The 20,891-nt window shown below is 37.3% G+C and overlaps 1 protein-coding gene across 2 annotated transcripts in view; it reads left to right on the top strand.

The window, feature by feature from the left end:
* Positions 1 to 309: 309 nt before the first annotated feature.
* SRBD1 (S1 RNA binding domain 1) overlaps positions 310 to 20,891 on the top strand; it is a 227,205-nt gene continuing 206,623 nt past the window's right edge. For both annotated transcript variants that reach the window (XM_081265361.1, XM_081265362.1), the window contains exons 1-4: positions 310 to 323; positions 6,999 to 7,078; positions 10,188 to 10,368; positions 13,108 to 13,479. In XM_081265361.1, the coding sequence (XP_081121487.1) occupies positions 6,999 to 7,078; positions 10,188 to 10,368; positions 13,108 to 13,479 (633 nt within the window). In that variant the 5' untranslated portion in view covers positions 310 to 323. The remainder of the gene's footprint in view (positions 324 to 6,998; positions 7,079 to 10,187; positions 10,369 to 13,107; positions 13,480 to 20,891) is intronic.

Raw genomic sequence — 20,891 nt, forward strand, 5'->3', positions numbered from 1 at the left:
GATAGATGAAAATAAAGCGGGTCAAAGAAAGAGCATTCGCAGCACCCTAACCCCACGCCCGATGGATCCAGGGAAACGCAGCCCAGCAGACTCGCAGCCCAGGAGCCAGGATCACCTCTACACTCCTTCAGGATCCTAGCTCCGGCCCCACCTCCATCCTGTTTGGCTCCGCCCCATTTCTTCAGCGCCTCGACTTGGCTCAGCGTTTTTACCTTCGTCCGGGAAAACTGAGGCGGGACTTCCGGCATTTGAAAAACTTCCGGCGGGAACCGGAAGATATAATAGCATAGAATCCCCGGTCTTCCGACACGCCGGGCGGGAAGGTGAGCTGTGCGTCCTCCTCAGCGGCAGTTCTTTGGGCTCCGGCATTTTCGAGGCCACTTAAAAAGTTCCAAGCGCCCATTTGGGAACTAACACTTCCCCTATTTTTTTTTTTTAAAGTGAGAGGTTCATTACATTTTACTGTATCTCATAACCTATACCCGGAGAATCTCCTAGCTGCTGCGTGTCACCTGGCGCGTCTTCTAATTGCAGCTCAGAGGGGCAAACATGGGAAAGCTCGGGCAGACTTAGATTGTTTTATACCTCGGAGATGAGGGAGGAAGCACCTTTTCACTATCAGATTGTGGCCCTGTCTGCATTAGCTGCATTTTCAGCAGTGTGCTGGGCATCTAGGAGGCGCTTGAATAACTTAGGGAAGATGAACGGGAACTACAGGCAACTTTATCCTCGAGCCTCCCACGTTACAGCATGTCATTAATGTAATTTTTATGAAATGGGAAACAAGACTAGTCTTGCTGTTTGGGGCGCTGGTTTCTAGTCCTTTGCCATGTATTTTTTTGAGTAACCCATTTCACATTCTCTAGCGCCAGGATTCTCATTGATTTTTTTAAAAAATGGCAGTACGGCAGGGCTGTCTGATCCCAGAGGTACTTTCTAACTCGAATTTTGTTTTTGTGACTTGGGTATTTATGTTAACATTTGAAGCCCTTCTGTTGGTTTCCTCTGGGGAACTTCTTTAGGTGCCTTTTAAGAAAGTATTCCTTCTCAATCTCCTTGAATTTTAGTGTTTCCCCCCTATTTTAAGATTCATTTATAGATCCTTTTGCCCCTTGTTTCCACTTTTCACTTGCCCTAGTTTGGTGCCTCCTCCCTTAGTAACATCACAGCAACCTACTAAATTGGTTTGGAATATGTTCGTGTGCCCATAGAGATAAGATAACTTGGAAGACGGAAAATCCTAGATCGCTGAAGAATAGAAATGTTCTCAATGTACCTTTTCAAGACAGCAGTGAATGCCAAATATTGCATTGCCTAATAGGGATAGAAAGTAAATTCATATTTCTCTTTAGAGCCCATATTTGTATATATTCTTACGTTTATTTAATGAATAGTTATAGAGAAATCAGTAAGTGCTAGGCTCAGTGTGATATGAAAGTAAGACAAATGTTTCCTTCCTTCATGTTCTTCACTATATTAATAAAATAGTAAAACAAAAAATAATTTTAGATTATGCTATATATTGCTGTATAAAAGAAATAAATAGGGCTTTAAAAAATACAGTGTAACTGAGAAGCTCATAGTATGCCTAAGGTGATGAGAGGATCCACACATTTGATGAGCAGAAAAAGTAGAGTGACCCTGAGTTGGGAAAGAATAATGCTTGTTAGAGGTAATGAAAGAATGTGACTGGAGTTTAGGAGCTACGACAAATGGTAAATATGATTAGGAAGGGAAGCAGGGGTCAAATCTGCAGGGCATTATAGAAAACCATGGTAAAAAATGAGATTGGATTCTGAGTGAAGGATGAGATAGGAAGTCATTAAGTGTTTTTTAAAACATTTTCAAGTCATGATTTAGGATGATATGGGTTGAATGGGTTTAGGATGAATGGGTTGTAAGGACAAGAGCATGGAAGCCGGGAGGGTGGTTGGGGAGAGTGCCATAGTGCAGGTGAGAGATGTGATACTATAGTTTGAATGTATCCCCCCAGAGTTCACATGTTGAACACTTAATTTGCAATACATATATTGGTAGACTTTGGAGGTAGGGTCTTTGGGAGGTAATTTGGGTTAGATGAGATTATGAGGCTGGTGCCCTCATGATGGGATCGGTGACATTATAAAAGAGGGAGGGAAATCTGAATTGGAAAGCTCTCTTTTTTTCTGGAAAGCTCTTTTTCTAGTGTGTGATGCCTTCTGCCAGGATATGACTCAGGAAGAAGGCTGAGGGCTGGGGTTGTGGCTCAGTGGTGGAACTCTTGCCTAGAAACTGTGAGGCACTGGATTTGATCCTCAGTACTGCATAAAATAAATAAATAAAATAAAGGTATTGTGTTCATCTACAACTTTAAAAAAAAAAAAAAAGGTCAACTTCACAACCACTAGTCTGTAGTTATTCTGAAATAACAACAGGAAACAGACTCAAGGACCAAATATCCACTGAAGATTGTAGAGATATATTTTGGAGGAAAAATTTATATGACTTACTAATAAACTGTATGTAAGAGATGGAAGATAAAAAAAATTTCACAGTGTTTTGGCTTAACAAATGATGGATATGTTCATTGTCTTGATTGTGGTGATGTGTATACATATGTCAAAATTTACCAGATTTGAACCTTTTAAAAGTATTCAGTGTACTGAATGTCATTTGCACCTTAGTGAAGCTGTAAGAAAAATTCCAAGTTCTGGCTCAGCAAATAGATGGATTCTGATGCTATTTTCTGAGATGGGAAGGACTCTGGTAGAAATGTGTTTTAGGGCAGGGAATGGTTATCAAGCTTTCTGTTCTTTTTTTTTTTTTAATTTTAGTTAACTATGAGACATCTAAATAGTTTCAGAGGCAGGAATTTTATTATGTAAATCAGAATTTTAAAGGCAAGATTTGGGATGGAGGAATTAGGATTGTTTAGTAGGTGATATAGGTACAGTCATGTGCTGAATAACAGTAATGTTGGTGATAGATGCCAGTGATGGATGCATATATGCTTGAAGGTGATCCAAGAAGATTGTATCACCTGATGATGCCATAGCTGTAGTTTGTGAAAGTATACTATGATGTTTGCATGATAATAATTAATTCCCTAATGATGCATTTCTCAGAATGTGTCCCTATTGTTAAGTGAGACTTGACTGAACTGAAAACATGGAAATGGCCAGGTGTACCTGAAATCCTAGTAACTTGGGAGGCTGAGGCAGGAGGATTGCAAGTTCGAGGCTAACCTCAACAACTTAATGAGATGGTGTCTCAAAAAACAAACAAAAAAAGGACTGGGAATGTAGCTCAGTGGTAAAGCACCCCTGGGTTCAATCTCCAGTACCAAAACCCAAAAACAACAAAACAAAACAATTGAAGAAAAAACCCCAAACATGGAAATGGGTGCCATAATAATTTTTATGATATGAAGAGGACATGATAGGAGTAGAAGTGGAGAAACAGGCCCTTTAAGGATATTGGTCTTTAAACTGGAGCAAACACACCTCTGGGAGTATAACTGGCATGAATAATTTGTAATAAATGATTTCTAGGTCTCAGCTTCTGTATATAATACTTTCTAAAATGGATCTGCTTGTAATTGGCCTCTGTGCTCATACAGATTCTCCTTTTCTATCTCCATTTTTACAGTCATATTTTTTCCCACCAATGAAAAGAAATGTTTCCATTTTACCCACCTTTCTATGTGCATTGTGTCTAGGGTATCTAATAAAGGGATAGTTGGAAATATTAGTTTCAGGGAAGCCTTCTTTAAGATTAGTTTTTAATCAAACGTAAGCCTGCCAATGGTTTTTTTTTTTTTTTGGGGGGGGGTGTCTTGAACTCAGCAACATCTTCAGTCCTTTTTATTTTTTGTTTTGAAACAGGATCTCAGTAAGTTGCTGAGGGGCTTGCTAAGTTGTAAAAGCTGGTTGCAAATTTGCAGTCCTCCTGCCTCAGCCTCCCACACTGGGAGGGATTACAAGCATGCACCACCATGTCCAGCTTGTCTTTCCCTATTTTAAATGCATTTCTGTTAAGGTTAAAATGTGGAGATGATGGTCTGTGTGGTATAGTAGCTCCCTCATCCTTAGAAAATACATGTCTAGATCCCAAGTGGATACTTGATATCTCAAATAGTACTGAACCCTGGATATATGCCATGTGTTTTTTTCTATACTACTTATGATAGTTAATTTTTAAATAAGGCATAGAAAGATATTAATAATAACTAATAGTAAAATAGAATAATTATAACAATATATTGTGATAAAATTGCCAGCATTGCTACTCTTGTGCTTTGGGGCTATTATTAAATAAAATTAGGGTTCCATGAACACAAGCATTGTGATCTTATGACAGTCCATCTAATAACCAAGATGACTGCTAAGTGATTAGTGGGTGTGGGTAGTTTATACAGTATGGATGTGCTGGACAAAGGGATGAGTCATGTCCTTAAAGAGTAAGGTGGAGATTTAATTACATTACTTGGGACAGTATGCAGTTTAAAACATAAGGATTATTCATTTCTGGAATTTTCTGTTTAACATTTTTGGATTGCAGTTGACTGAGGTCACAAACTGTAGAAATCAAAACCCTGGATAAAGGAGGAACTACTTTACATTGTAGATTGGGGTGATAGGAATGGTTATAAGGTGATCTGGGTGGGTTGTTTGATGAAGAGCATAGAACCTACAGTTTTTCACTTTGGGTGTGGTCAGATCCTCCTGAAAAAAGCCTTCCCATTGTTTGCCCTTAGAGGGCAAGGATCTGACTGGTGGCATTCTGGGTTCTTAGTGGAAGAAGAGTACTGGAGGATTCTGCATTTAGCATACAGTCTGTATGGTTCACATGTACATAGTTGCACTTGGTATACTTTAGTCTGGAGATTCTAGTTTACCTTCTCTGGAAATTAAACTAGACCTTTTCCTAGGGCAGTTGTCTACTGGCATGTTGGGTAGGGGACCTAGATATATAACCTTGTGTTAGAGCTTATACTGAACCTCCTCATCCTTGTTCTCAAAAGTGTCAGCACTGCTTCTGGAATTTTGAGTCATGCCCAGGAAAAGCTGTGTTTCCTTACACCTACTCAAGATTATGAATAGTTGTCTTTGTTTTTTTGTAGCACTTTTGTAGTTTTATTTTGTGTGTTTTAAATAATTAGTCATTGTGGAATATATTTTTGTTCATAGTGTGGAGGTGGGAATTAAACACTTGTTTTTCTCAGAGGAATACCTGATTGTCTCAATACTGATTAATCTGTTTTTGCCCTGCCCTGATTTGAATTGCCACCCCTGTCAAAACTAACTTCCTCTGTTTTATTTTATTTTATATTTTTGGTGTTGTGAATCAAACCTAGGGCCTTGTGCATGCAAGGCAAGCACTCTACGAACTTTAGCCCCAGCCTGTTTTGTTTTATTTTTATTCTGGTAAATTACATATAACACAGAAATCAGAGTTACCTGTTATGTTATGAACAATATTTAGAACTACTCATTTAATGCAGGGAAATGGATGGCACTAGAGCAGATAATGCTTAGTGAAGCTAGCCAATCCCTAAAAAACAAATACCAAATGTCTTCTTTGATATAATGAGAACAACTATGAACAGAGCAGGGAGGAAGAGCAGGAAGAAAAGATTAACATTAAACAGAGACATGAGATGGGAGGGAAAGGGAGAGAAAAGGGAAATTGCATGGAAATGAAGGGAGACCCTCATTGTTATACAAAATTACATATAAGAGGTTGTGAGGGGAATGGGAAAATAAACAAGGAGAGAAATGAATTACAGTAGATGGGGTAGAGAGAGAAGATGGGAGGGGAGGGGAGGGGGGATAGTAGAGGATAGGAAAGGTAGCAGAATACAACAATTACTAATAGGGCATTATGTAAAAATGTGGATGTGTAACCGATGTGATTCTGCAATCTATATACGGGGTAAAAATGGGAGTTCATAACCCACTTGAATCAAATGTATGAAATATGATATGTCAAGAGCTATATAATGTTTTGAACAACTAATAATAAATAAAATTAAATTAAATTAAAAAAAAGAACTACTCATTTAAGGAAGGATTACATGCATAACCATATTCTAAAAGAATGTGAAGGCAAAGATGGGAGGGTTTTTTTTTTGTCTACTTCCTTGGGACTGTATTCCTTCCTGGTTTCCTCTGAGTGCTGTTCTTTCTGCCCAGTAATTCTATACTTACTGGACAGATATGAGCTATTTCTGCTGGGGGAACATGTTCCCATTTGTGACAATTCTCTACCAGAGGCACTATAATATATGACTGGTTTAGGACCTTAAACATATCAGAGTTTAAGGGTTCTAAACATATCAGAGTCTAATGTACTTTTTTATGTTCTGACACAGGATCTTTAGGAAATAAATTTTGCAGCTTCAGTAAATTTATTTCCTGTATTTTGTGATGCCTCTTGCTATCTGTCTGGATATTTTTCTATAGATGAGCCTTTGAATCTGGTAAATACTTTTAGTGGCATAGTGATTAATCATTTTATCTAAGCATGAACTATTATTATAAGAAATGCTTGTCTTGTTTTAGGAATAACCTAACTGCTTTTTCAGTTAATCAATACCATTTGACTGCCACCTTTGTAGAGGCACCTCTACTGTATACTGTAAGAAGTTACAGAAGAGAGGAAAATATTTCTTGTCTTTGAGATATAGTTTAACATAAGATTTTATAATTTGATGGCTGATAGTATTACTAATAATATTTGCAGAATACCCACCCTGTGGGAACTTATTTTTCAAAAGGTAGCCCACACTCACAAAGTGTTTGAATCTTTTGCAAGGGTGTTTGTTGCTCTTTTAATTGGCTGCTACTTAGAGGGGAAAACCAGTGTTTGGCTTATGAATAAGCCTTCTGTTTTTTCCTATGGCATTTTTAAGCAGCAGAGCTATTGGAATGTTATTTTCAAATGGCACATCATTTTGTAACTGAATGACCGTGATCAGACTATTCAAGTCATGCTGATTTTATGTTCGATTCTTCCAGATGTCATCGTTGCCAAGAAGAGCAAAAATACAGGTCCAGAATGCAGTATCCAAAGATGAATTTGCTTGCTTCTCGGAGTTGTAAGCCTCTTGGTTTAATATGATAGTGGGGGAATGAGACACATTTTAAGGAGTAATGCGTTTGTCTCTTACAGACTTGTTAAGTCATTTGGGTGGAAGAAAGCTGTATCTTTTACATTCATTCATACAACAGTATTTCTTGAACTCATGCTGTGATCCAGCCTTTAATGTTGGTGATAAAGTGTTAAATAAGGAGAGAGAAAGTAACTAATTAAATACATAATATAGAATTTACACTGGAATGTAAGCTCCATGAGCATAGGGAGTACTTTATATTACATTAGAGCAGAGTTTCTCAACCTGTGCACTATTGACATTGTATGCAGAATAATTCTTTGTTGTGGGACCTGTCTTTGGCCTTGTAGGATGTTTAGTTGCATCCCTGACTGTTACCCAATAAGCACCCCTCCCACCATTGTGACAATAAAAAATGTCTTTAGATAGTGCCAGGTTTGTGTATTTGTAAATTGTCCCCAGTTGAGAATCTTTGCTGTACAGTGTCATGTTAAGTACTCTTAAGATATTTGTTAAAGAAATAAGTGATTAATGTTAGGTCATAATAGGTACTGTAAAAAAAAAAAAAAGCAGAGCAAGGGATAGAGAACACAGTGATAGTAGTGGAAGGGCATTTTAGATATTCAGGGAGTTCTTTGGTGGATGTGCTGGAATCTAATAAAAATCTGGGAGTTGGCTGTGATTTAAATGTGTTCCCCAAAGGTCCACTTGTAAAGGCTTAGTCTCTGGGTGGTGGTGGTTTTGAGAGTTGGTGGGACCTTTAAGAGGTGAGACCCTGTGAGAGGTCCTTAGTTCATTGGAAGTATGCCTTCCAGGGGGATTGTGAGGCTCTGCTCTGTATCTTTTTGTTTTTGCATTGAGATGTGAACACTGTCTCTAATATGTGTTCCTGCCTTTGCCATCTGTTGCCTTAATCAGAGGCTCAAACAAATGGGGCTGCCTTATCTTGGACTTGAACCTCAGAAACTCAGCTAAATAAACAATTTCTCTGTAAGTTAGTTGTTCAGGTATTCTATTGTATCTTACATAGGAGAGAAATTATATGGAAAGTTCTCAAGGATTAGAATTCCAAATAGAGCAACACATCATTTCTGAGATAGAAATGATTTTGATGTGTTCAGAGAACAGCAAAAAAAACCAGTATGGCCAGTTCATAGTCATCAGACAGAGAGAAGTAGAAAATGAGATTGGAATGAGTAGGATATAAGGGGCTATGTCAGGGTACTAGAATTTTATTTGATGTGGGTTGGGAAGCCACTGGAGGTTTGTGGATAGGGATATGAGCTGATCTGATTTACATTTTTAAAATATCATTTTGGGTTTCTTGGCGGAGAACAGACTATGGGGGGTGAGAATAGAAGTGGGGGGATAAGTTAAGATTATTATAGAAGCCAAGAAATGAAAATGGTAGGAAATGGCCTAATTTGGGATACATTTTGAAGGTAAAGGAGATAGGACATGGTGATGGATTAATTACATTTGGAGTATGAAGGAAAGACAGGCGTTTTTGGAATAATGGAAGAGGTATAGTGTAAGTGTGGTGAAATCGGAGTCCTATTTTGGATTTGGTAAATTTCAAATGATTGTTAGGCATCCCTGTGAAAGTGGATATGCAAGTCTTGAGCTCAGGAGAAGGTCGTTTTGGAGATATGAAATTGAAATTCCTGTACTGACCCATATGACAAGATGACAAGATACATGAGCTAGCAAGAGAGCATGGAGAGAGGAGGAAGAGGACTGAGGACTTATCTCCCTCAGGAGATTCCAACCTTTGGAGGGGAAGGAGGTGGAAGTAAGAGAAATTAAGGGGAAACTTTAGAGAAGGAGGAACACTAAAGGATTATGACTCCCTGAAGGCATGTGGAAGATATTCTCTAGGGGTGAGTGTCAGATGCTGCTGAGGACAGGTGTTATAGGGAATGGGAGTTGACTTAGCTGCCTCAGAACTGCTTCATGTGTAACAAAACGGTATCAGTGTTTGCATAGGCAGTGTTTGCGTTTTCTTCCTAATAACAAAGATCCCTTTACTTTTGGCAATATTGCCATGTGAAATAGTATTGGTGTGCACTCCTGCTCAGCAGGTGATGAGACTAAGGTGGAAAGGTATCATCTTGCTCAATTTGGTAGTAGGAGGAAACCCTGGTTTTCTAATTCCTTGGTTTTCCAATTCTAGTTCCTTTTAAATCCACTGCTATTATGTTCTAATGATTTCGTGTGTTTTTTGCTTAGTCACAGGCTTAGAATCTACCTCTGCAGAGAACTCAACTTTGAGGATATTATTGGTTCATCCCATCATGATTATGCTCTCCTGTAGCATAATTTAACTAAGAAGTCATTCAGTCAGGCTTTTGCTGCCAAGTGGAATTTAACCAATCGAAAACCCTGACATCTCTATTCACTAGTCTCAGTGAAGTGGTTATCCTTTACCCCAAAACCGATCGAACTGACTTGATAGGAGCATGATGTTCCCTCAACAGAATTCACTGGCTACTTTCTTTCTGCTCGTGCTCTGAGTATTATAATGCTTGGTTGTCAAAAAGTATGATAACTGCACTTGATCCAATGTAGTCAAGATCTGTGAAAGGAAAAGAAGGGTTAATAAAAACAACTGGACAGGCCTTGGTGCTGACTTTTTATGTAATTAGGATGTTTCCTGGAGTCATTACTCACTCCTTTCATTGAATGAATAACAATACAATTTAAATAGATTTGATTAGCACTTAGGAACTTATTTAAGTGCTCTTCACTGTTAAAATTGAAAAGCTCACATTGATTATGTGTGACATGACTTAGTAAATTACTTAAGGTAATAAGTGATTTTCCGTGTCATGAAAGTGTGTGTGAACATGTTTGTTGACTAGGTGAGAGGAGAGTGACAAGACCAGTGATTTATAGTGTATGATATGATATGGGGAAGATGTTTTTATACTCTAATCAACTCTGTTCTTTTAATTCTTAGCAATAATTGTTCACAGCTTATGCTCTTATCACTCCATTTTATTTGAATTTATCAGTTTTTTAAGAAGCATATGTCTGTTTTTTACCTTTGATATATTTTTTCCCCCTGGAAATTCTTCTGTCAATTTACTGCTAGATCATCTGCCTCTGAAGAAGATGACAAGGAAGATAATGCCTGGGAGCCCCAAAAGAAAGTCTCCAGAAGCCGTAAGCAGCCAGCTCCCAAGGAATCCAAACCAAAAAGGGTACCTCGAGTGAAGAAGAACACCCCACTGATCAGTGATGGCTCAGGGGTTGTGGATGTTAAAGAGGAGCTGGTAGGTGCTGAACCTAGATAGGGGGAAGGCTGAAGTGTTTTCCTGATTTGGGATGTTACTTTCTCCTTACATAGAGTAGGACAAAATGCAAATGGAAAAAAAATGAAGGGCAGTGGTGTCCTTGTCATGAGTCCTAATAGCATATTTTATATATATGTGTATATACATACATACATACATACACACACAAATATATATATATATATATATATATATATATATATATCTCCAGTATTTTATATACACACACATTTTTGTGGTGCTGGGGATAGAACTTAGGCCTTGTGCATGCTAAGCAAGCATTCTACTTCTAAGTTATACTCCCAGCCTTCTCTCTCTCTCTCTCTCTTTTAAAAAAAATTTTTTTTTGTTGATAGTCCTTTATTTTACTTATTTATATTCAATCCAGAGAATCGAACCCAGTACCTCACACATGCCAGGCAAGTGCGCTACCACTAAGCCACAACCCTAACCCTCTAACCTTCTCTTAATAATATTTATCATCAGAACCATTGTGTTTCTTCATCTGCTTTCTTTTTCCTCTCCTAGTAATAATGGAAATATTAGTAAATAGTAATATTGTTAATGAAGCAATATGCTCAACATTGCACTCTTGCGATCTTTTTTTTTTGGTAGGGGGAATTGAACCCAGGGGTGCTTAACCACTGAGCCACAAACCCATCTCCTTTTAAACAATATTTTATTTAGACACAGGGCCTTGCTAAGTTGCTGAAGCTGGCTTTGAACTTGTGATCCTCTTACTTCAGCCTCCTGAGCCTCTGGGATTCTAGGCGTGTACCACTGCACCCAGCTCACTCTTATGATCTTAGTCTTAGCAACAACTGTTGGCTAAGAGAGGTGCTGTTATTTCCAGATATTATAGGTAAAAAAGCTGAGGCAAGTGATTTTAAGTGACTTGCTCATAGTACATAGATAGTATGTGATGGCACTGGTTTTGTAAGTCAGCATTTCAGGAACTCATCTATTTCTCATTAGTGTTTTCACATTAGCCATACTCAGGAGTGATGTATATAATTGGAGTGCTAGTTTAATAATTAACACTTTGAAATAATCACCACAAGGTCTTAAAATTCTGATAGCTAGCACTTTTTCTCCTTTGAGTCTGACCTTAGTTGGGCTATAAATAAGAATCCGAAATTTGCTTGATGAGCATGGACTCAGAATGGGAGACTTGACTGTTTATTGGGTTTACTGAAGGCTTCCTATGGTGGAGCCATTGTGCTTGTCACAGTGACAATTGAATGTTTTGATTGTGTGGAGCTAAGGTAGTCTGAAATATTCATCTCACAGCAGGATTCTCTTACCATTGGGACCAAAATACTTGATCTATTTGCTGAGCTTTCTTCTCTTTTGTACATTACTTATAAGAATGCTGATCATATATTTTTTTTAATATTTATTTTTTAGTTGTAGGTGGACACACAATATCTTTATTTCATTTTTATGTGGTGCTGAGGATTGAACCCAGTGCCTCACTGAGCCTCAGCCCCAGCCCATGCTGATCATATTTGCTTTTTCCTTTTTCTGTTCCTCTGTGGCTGACAATTCCCTTTATAACTGATATGTTGGTTTTTTAGCTATAGCAATTCATTTAATTAGGTTATTATCAACTCTTGCTTCAGCATCATATTATCTTCATATCTCTTTTCTGAATCCATTGTATTTAAGGGATTGAACCCAGGGCCTTATGCATGTTTGGCAAGTGCTCTACCACTGTGCGGCATCCCCAGTCCCGCAATGTTTTTAATAGTCAATAACTCTGGAAAAATATTTGATAGAAGAGAAGATTGGGCATTGTTGTTTTTGTTTGTGCCATCTGTGTTACTTAAATAACTGGAAACAAAGCTAGCATGTGAAACTGTAAGCTTCTTAAAGGCAGAATATATTTATTGCTCTATCCCCAGTACTAAGTGTCTGGTTTCCTTCCTTCACAGCTGAGCTGTCACATGGGGAGAGAAAGTGGGGGTGAAGTGAGTAGTCCCTGGATTCCTGTGTAGACTGCTGGATGGACTCTGATTAAAGAAAATGCCTGCTATTACCCTGCTGACATTCTGTTTTCTGTTCTCTCTCCTTTTGATTAAATAGATGGCACATGTAGCTTTTATGAGTGTCTTCTTTCCGTTGTTGATTTTTGATTATAAGTTTTAATCTTTGTTTTCTGGCATGTATAGATTCATTTTTTAAAATTAAACTTTATTTTTAAACAATTCACATGTAGTAGTAAGAAATAACACAGAGGGATTCCATGTACCATTTATCCAGTTGTCCCCAATAGTAAACTCACTTATCTTACAAAATTTTAGTAAAATATTACAATCAGGATGTTGACATTAATAATTTAGATTCCTCTAGTTTTACTTATATTCATTTGTATGCATTTAGTTCTATGCAATTTTATCACATGCATAGGTTTTCATATCCATTATCACAAGGATCCCTAGTGTTGCCCTTTTATAGCCAAGCCCACCTCCTTCCTGCCTCCCCCACTCACATCTCTAACTCTTTGCAATCACTAATCTGTTCATGAGTGTTATATAAATATAATCATGTAGTATGTAACTTTGAGGTTGGCTTTTTCCACACTCAACATGGTTCCCTTGAGAGTCTTCCAAGTTATTGTGTATATCAATAATTTGTTCCTTTTAATTTCTGAGTAGTATCCTAGGGAAATTGGTTTTTATCTTCTAATTCTTATGTCTTCTCTTTGTGGCTTAATAGAATAGCTCTGTGGCAATTGCTGATGTTGATTTGGAAAAGGAAAAAAACAAATTGGACACTGTACAGACTCTGAAAACAGCGAAGACAAAAAGGAAAAATTCAGCTCAAAGGACCAAAAAACTGAAAATTGAAGAAGAAATGAGCAAAGCCAGCAATTTAGAGGGTGGGACTAATAGTACAGAAATACCATCAACAAGCACCATGTGGGAAGGTGCATGCAAGAAGGAAGAGAGTGAAGATGACTTTACATTTGGTCAGTCTCCTTTAAAGAAAATCAAGACTGAAATGTGCCCTCAGGGGCAGCCTGTCAAGTTTCCAGCAAGTGCCAACAATATTAATGAGGAAGTAGAAATGAACTGGGACATAGTTCAGGTAAGTGCAGCCATTTCTTATTACTTTAGTTGATTTAATTCCTTCCTTTTGAAATAGGGGTGTGCTGGTTAAAAGAAGGGTTGGAGTTTTCAACTCCCTCCTCAGTATTGCCACTGATATCTGGATGCTTTGACCACTGGTTCTTTTCTAGAGCATGCTATTTTGTATTATGGCTTATCATCATCATCAGTTCTTTGGCTCAGAGCTGTGAACTTCGTCAAGGTGGGTCTTTGCCTTGGTGTTTTAATTGTGTTAATCAGTTTTCTGTTGCTATAACAGATTCCTGAGATGAACGAATTATAATAAGGAAAGGTTTATTTTGGCTTATGGGTTTGAAGGTTTCAATTCATGGTTGATTGACCCCATTGTTTTTGGGCCTATGGCAGTATACCATAGCAAGAACATATTTTTGGACAAGTTACTTACCTCATGGCCATCAGGAAGCAGAGAAAGAAAGAGGAAGGTCAGGGTCCCAAGGTTCCATCTTGTGACCTAAGAGACTAAGTGACCTAAGATCCTCTACTAAGCCTCACTCTTAAAGGTTCTACCATCTCCCAGTGGTACTCAGCTAGGGACCAACCCTAAGACTTGGACCTTTGGGGGATATTCCAAATCTAAACTATAGCAGACAGATACTATGTGGACAGATTATACCAACAGATTGAGACCTCAGAGGTTCATTGCTTTATTTTTGCTTTGAAGTTGGACTATCTTTCACCATAAAATTAGTTCAGGTCATTAGGTCATTGGCAATTCATGCCTTTATTTAAACCTTAATGTATTGTAGTGTACTATGAACAAGCCTAGCAATCTTCCAAAGGGAAATTTTTAAGAATTTAAACTTGAGATGCCAAAATGATATCTTTTACTACAGGGAAATAGGATTTCTTTCTTTGTTTTCCCTTTTTCAGGGGTGGGGGATTGGCTTTGGGATGAGTAGAAGGGTCCTGATGAGTAACTCATGAACAGTGATTCTTATCTTTTGTCTGATACCACACGTCTGGGACCATTTCAAGTAGAAATAGCCTTCAGGATGAATCTAATATAGATCTATGACCCATAATTCAAAAGCATTATCTTTTAGGTTTAAATGAATAAAGCAAAAGAAGGCATAAGAAGGAGCCTAATTATAGTTTCTGCAAGATACCTTAGACTATTTAATTCAGGGATGAGAGTAAGAAAGAAGCTGTGAGGCAACATTCTATTCCTTAGTGAGCCAGAAAGAAAACAATCATGGTTAAAATTTACTGTTGTTTGGGGCTGGGGATGTGGCTCAAGTGGTAGTGCACTTGCCTGGCATGTGTGCGGCCCGGGTTCGATCCTCAGCACCACATACAAACAGAGATGTTGTGTCCGCCGAAAACTAAAAAAAAAAAAAAAAAATTAAAAAATTACTGTTGGCATTCTGTTTGTAAATAATAGAAAAGGCAGTGTTGGTAAAAAGACACTTCTCCAAAGGAAAAAAAAAAAAAAAACCCAAAAAAAACAAAACATAGTTCCAGACTGGAAGATAGTATTAAGATTGAGCACTTAATGAATATTTACATATTTTTTAGAATTTATTTTTAATCACTGCTGTAATACCTTAAAGTGTTTGTTCACAGATCTGTAATTGACAAGGGATAATATTTGCCATTTACTTGCAGATGATTTATTATGGGATAGGCTAGGCTCCATACCAGACACTTTATTACTTTCTTTTATTTATTTATTATCATGATAGATTATTAGAAATAATGTATAATCTCAAAAATCAATTATATCTAGGATTAGAATAGACAAATATTTTTGCTTATATAATAAGGACTAAAGAGAAGTCATCTCAAAGTTAAAAATTACTGAGAATTAACTCAAAAGTGTTTGCAGAATTTAGTTTCTATAGGGTGTGTCCTTTTTCTAATAGGTGTGACTAAAGTTGATTATGAATTTCAATGTATTAAATACCATAATGTATTAAATCTAAAATTTGCTAACCTGGACTTTTTATTTTTTATTAGGGGAGATTACCTGGGTTCGCTAATGAGTTCTGTAATGTCAGTAAGATAGCAGCTAAACAAAGCTTTTTCGAAAATAAAAGAGAAAGGTGAGATTACTTGCTGAATAGAATGAGGAGGGGAACCTATGTTGAGAGACAAGAGTCCAACTGTCAGGGTAAGTGGCAGAAAACAGGCAGAAGGAGAAGGTTCATTTATAAACCATAGCAGCAGTGTCCACTAATTGTGGGAACATCAAGTGGAAGAGCGTTATCTCATTTTTAAGACCCTAAAAGCATTTTACAGTCTTTGGTCTCCTTGGAAAACATACATACTCTAATCTTAACTTTTAAATCAAGCAATTTTTCCCTCCTTCTCCTTATTGGAAGTAATTTTTGATGGCTGAATCCTGTTCTCAGGGAATCTGGGCAGTCTCTTCTGTGAGCTGGGAAAAGGGGTTGCTCACCTTAGACGAGCAACTTGATGATAATTGTTAAGTCCAATGTTTTCCAGGTAAGCTTAAGGGAAATTGCCTGGGAAACTGTTAAGAATTTTTTACATGTTTGGGTTCTTTTCATTTAATCAAATGCAGTCATTCTTTGCTAACTTTAAATTAGCTTTTATGGAAATCCTTAATTGGAAATGTGTATTTTCATTTTATATATGTATGAAATACCATTATGTATGTATGAAATGTGTATTTCATTTCATACATATATGAAATGAAATATATAATATATATGTATTTTAAATTCCACCATAAATAAGAGAAACTCTGTGTTAGAGAATAGTTTTGTCTTAAAATCATATTTATGCTTCCTAACATGGTTGAGAAAGTGGCTGGTGTTGGAAGAACAGGGAGTGAGAAGACTGAGTCAGTGGAAAATCAGGAGGGTCTAAATATTTGCATAAGGACCAGACTGAATGATTTGTCTATAATGCTTATATTATCTGCCACAAAATGTATGCCCAGGTTCTTTTGGTAAATCCCTAATAGTACCTAGCCAGTGAGGAATGGTCAACGGAAATTGATTGCATAGAAATTATTAATTATTATTAATTATTATTCTGTGTGCTAGTTAGTTCTCATGGCCCCTGCCCACCACCATGCCTGATCCTCGATTTTTTTTCTTCAGGTATATTTCTGAATTCTGAAAACTCTACTGCTTTTTCAGGAACATTACCATCTTGTTTGGGGAGGGAAAACTACATAGCCAACTTGATTTATTTTTAGGCTTTACATATGAACATACTTTCTAGTTTCTGATCAGGGTCTGGGGATGACTAGATCTCTTGAGCAAAAGCAACCTATTCATTTTTATCCCTTTCTCTCAAACTACAATTGTATGGTTATCACCAGGAACTAATTTTTGTTAAAATCCATTATGCAAATATATAGCAACACTGTGAGTTTTAGAACATTTAAAAAAGCAAGTAGTACTAATCAATTTTTGAAAAAAATTAAACTGCTACAAAGTTGTGATTGCTGTTACATGGTTTCCTTATTTTGAGGGTGGGCATAGGGGAGTGGAGTAACTATGCCTATTTTAGTAACATTTGTCTCAATGAAGGAGCTAAAGGAAACAAAAACCTTTTCATGAGCCATTTTCCCCTTTGTTCCAGGAGAGTGGGATTATATGGGGGAAGACCTGCATGGGATGACAAAAGTGTGGGAAGAAGTGGGATGAAAAGGTGGACAGTGTCTGTGAGCTGGTCATTTCACTGTAATTCTGCATCTATATGCAGAACCATTTGGTAGGTGCAACTTATTTGTCCTAGGAGAGATTAAATAAAAGAAATTAGAATATTTTTTGTTTCTGTAATTTAACTGATAGTATTTGCTTAAAAAATTTTTTTGAAGTATAACACACATACAGAAAATTTATTTAAGTGTATAGCCCAGGAATGTTCAAGAGGGTAACCATGTCAAGAAACAACACAATCCCCCATCATACCCTTTTCCAATTCCTCCTTGTTTCTCTTATAACCACTCTTCTCATTTCTAACAGCATAGTTTAGTTTTCCTTCTTCAGTCTTTAAGGAAAATTTTGGTGTGTGTGATAAAATAAGTGATACAATAAACTAGAGAAGGGTAGAGAGAATAGCAGGAATCAACAGCTTTTCAGAAGGTGTCCAATTGTGGTTTGGGAGTGATTCTGAATAGAAAATCCTCTCAATTCTACTCACTAGAGACTCATTTAATTTTGATTTTTTTTCTTTTTTTTGGAAGCAGATGCTTCCTGAATGTTTAGAGCTATAGTGTATCTGCTCATGCCCAGATGTTTTCTTTTGAACTGAGGGAATGGCAATTTTCATTTGGAGGAGTAAATCTTAGGTCACCCTGGGAGAAGGCATTTTCTTGGAGTTGTTGTTTTTTCATGGTGCTGGGGATTGAACCCAGAGCCTTGTGCATGCTAAGCAAGCGCTCTACCACTGAGCTGTATACCTTTTTGACAGTTGGAGGGTGGTAGGAAGACACCTTGAGCTACCTATCTGCAGTTGCGCTCAGGAAGAAAAGTGAGGCAATTTGAGCAATTTGTATTTTTATTTGAAAAGACATCTTGTTTTGCATAAAATTTGAATTTTTGAAGGTGTAATATATAGCCTTTGGGAGTTGAGACAATTTACTTGATTAATTTGGTCTTTAGTTTTTGTGTCAATAAAATGTGAATAATTATTGTACCTATCTCATATAATTTAAATGAGTTAATATTGAATGCATAAGAGACTTTACCACATAATAAGCCCTATAAAGGTTTTAGCATAAAACAATAAAAATAACCTCTCTAAAACTTAGAGGTTAAAAAAATAATTCAAGACTGCCTTTAAAACCTTACTTTCATTACTACTAGTTAATTTAAAAAATGAAGTAATATATGTGAATAATTTATAAGTAAAAAGCACAGTTGTTCCCTGCCCCACCCCTCCCCATCCATAAGTCTTGTTCTCTACTTTTCACTTAATTATGTTATATACTGGGGATTGAACCCAGGAGTGATTTGCCACTGAGCTGTAACCCAGACCTTTTTATTTTTTTGAGACTGGGTCTTGCTAAGTTGGTGAGTCTGGCCTTGAACTTGTGATCCTTGTGAACTTTGTGATCCTCCCAAGCCACTGGGATTATAGGAGCGTACCACAGCACCCAGCTACCTCATTTTTCTAAAATACAGATTGTTGGGCCATATTCCTGAATTCTGATTCAGTTTATTTTAGGCAGCACACAAGAATTTGCATTTTTAACAAGTTCTTAGATGATGTAATTATGCTGCTGGTTTGAGACCACACACTCTATGAACCACCTTTGCAGTCCACAGATCTTGTTAACTCAAATGTAACAGCTTACAGATTTGACTCATTCACTGAAACCAAGAAATGAGCAGATCAGTCCTTGAATATCTTCCTTCTGCGCACAGAAGAAACAAAATTCTTTCTTTGTAGAATTATCATCTAGCCCCATCCATCTTTGCATTTCTACCACATGCACATTTCAGCATTACTGAACTTTTAGCAATTTAAAGAATGTACAGTGGTTTCTCATCACTGATTTCTGATATGCTATTCATTCTTCCTGGATTCCTGCCCCTCATTTAGCTATCTGGAGATACCTTCATTTACTTGTTTTTTTTTTTTTTTGTTGTTGTTGTTGTTCTGTGCTCCTGTGCTCTTAAAACTGTGTACTTATGCTTCAACTAGATAGAGATCACACTATATTTTAACTGTTGATTTCTGTTAGGTTGTTAGTGCCTTGAGAACAGAGAGTTGGAGTGTGTGTGTGTGTGTGTGTGTGTGTGTGTGTGTGTGTGTATGTTTTGAGAATCTAACATAGGATCTGTGTGCTAGGTAGGTGCCCTGCCTCTAATGTACCCTAACAGCCTTGGGAACTTGGTTTTTTAATATCTTGGTTATTACTGGCTTAATATGGCCTTTGACATGTAATATGAAGTAAAATAATGTTTGACAAAATAAACATAGAAGAAATTTGGAGATTTGGAGGCCCAAAAGTGATGACTGCTTATGTAGTTTTGTTAGTTTTAATTTCAATGAGCAGTTTTGCATAAGCAGCAACGTATACTCCCTTAATACATGTGATGCTAGCTGGATTCCTTAGGACCTAGTATTATCCAAGTGTGAGTCTGGGATTTTAGCTGTCTTAGACTTTTTTTTTTTTTTTTTTTTTTTTTTTTTTGTGGTATTGGGGATTGAACCCAGGGGTTTTCTTCCACTGAGCCACACCCACCATCCTCTTTTATTTTATTTTGAGACAGGGTTGCCAAGACTAGCTTCAAACTTGTGATCCTCTTTCCCAGTCACTGGTGCTCTACTATGCTTAGCTTTAAATTCTGTTATTCAGCAACAGCTGATCTATTTAGTATAGTCTCTCATTACACTAACAATCACACAGTTTCAAAATGAGCATTTTTGTCACTTCCATTTCTCATTACCATCTTTCAGAATCTTGCTTGTCTTTCAAGGGCCAAGTGAAATGCTACCCCTGCAATAGGCACCTCTTGATTATCCCAAAGAAAGCTTGTTCTTTTCTGAAAGCATGGTACTACTTACTGTCTGGCATGTGCTGTTTTATTTGTAATTGTTTGCGTTAATATTTTATCTTCCTTTTTATATTGCTAACTACTTTGAGGACAGTGAAAGTTTGAGCCTCAACTTGGGAAGGAATTTTAAAACTATGCTACGTGGTTACACCTTTTCCAGTAAGTAGATTAAAATCACTGGAGTTGATGTTCAAAAAAGAAAAGAAAAAACAAGGGGTGTGTGTTAGTTTTTTGTTGCTGTGACCAAAATACCTATCAAGGACACTTTAGAGGAGGAAAAGTTTATTTTGGCTCACAGTTTCAGAGGTTCAGTCCATGGTGGGCCAACTCCATTGCTCTGGGCCCAAGGTGAGGCCAAACATAACAAAAGAGCATGGTGGAAGAGTATTGCTCTATTCATGGCAGCCTAGAAGCAGAAAGAATGCAAGGCAAGAGCTGAAGGAACAAGATACAATCCCTAAGGGCATCCCCTCTTCTGCCCACCTCCTTCAGTCATACCCCACTAGCCCAGAGTTACCACCTAGCCCAGTAGTGGGACTTGAACCCAGTGGGGATTGAACCCACTTGAATACCTTCATGAAGCTGCTCCACCATATGGAAATGCTCCTCTTCAGTATTTTCTCTCTTAAATCTGTTCCTTTTCCCATTTGTTATTCTAGTCAACAATATCATCATCCACCACAGAGACCTTAAAGGTTTTGTGGTTATCTCCTCCAAACTATGGTTACCTCTTTGTTATGTAGCAGCTATTGGCTTGCTACAATTGATTCGTTACAACTCCCATAATCTAATCATTTCACCTCTGAACATTCTTGCATTAACACAGGAGCTTTGGGGGATCCCTCATATCCAAACCATAGCAGTTTCTGATTATATCTATATTTAAAAA

The sequence above is a fragment of the Spermophilus citellus genome (assembly GCF_964194105.1).
Source record: "Spermophilus citellus genome assembly, chromosome: 13".
Lineage (NCBI taxonomy): Eukaryota > Metazoa > Chordata > Mammalia > Rodentia > Sciuridae > Spermophilus > Spermophilus citellus.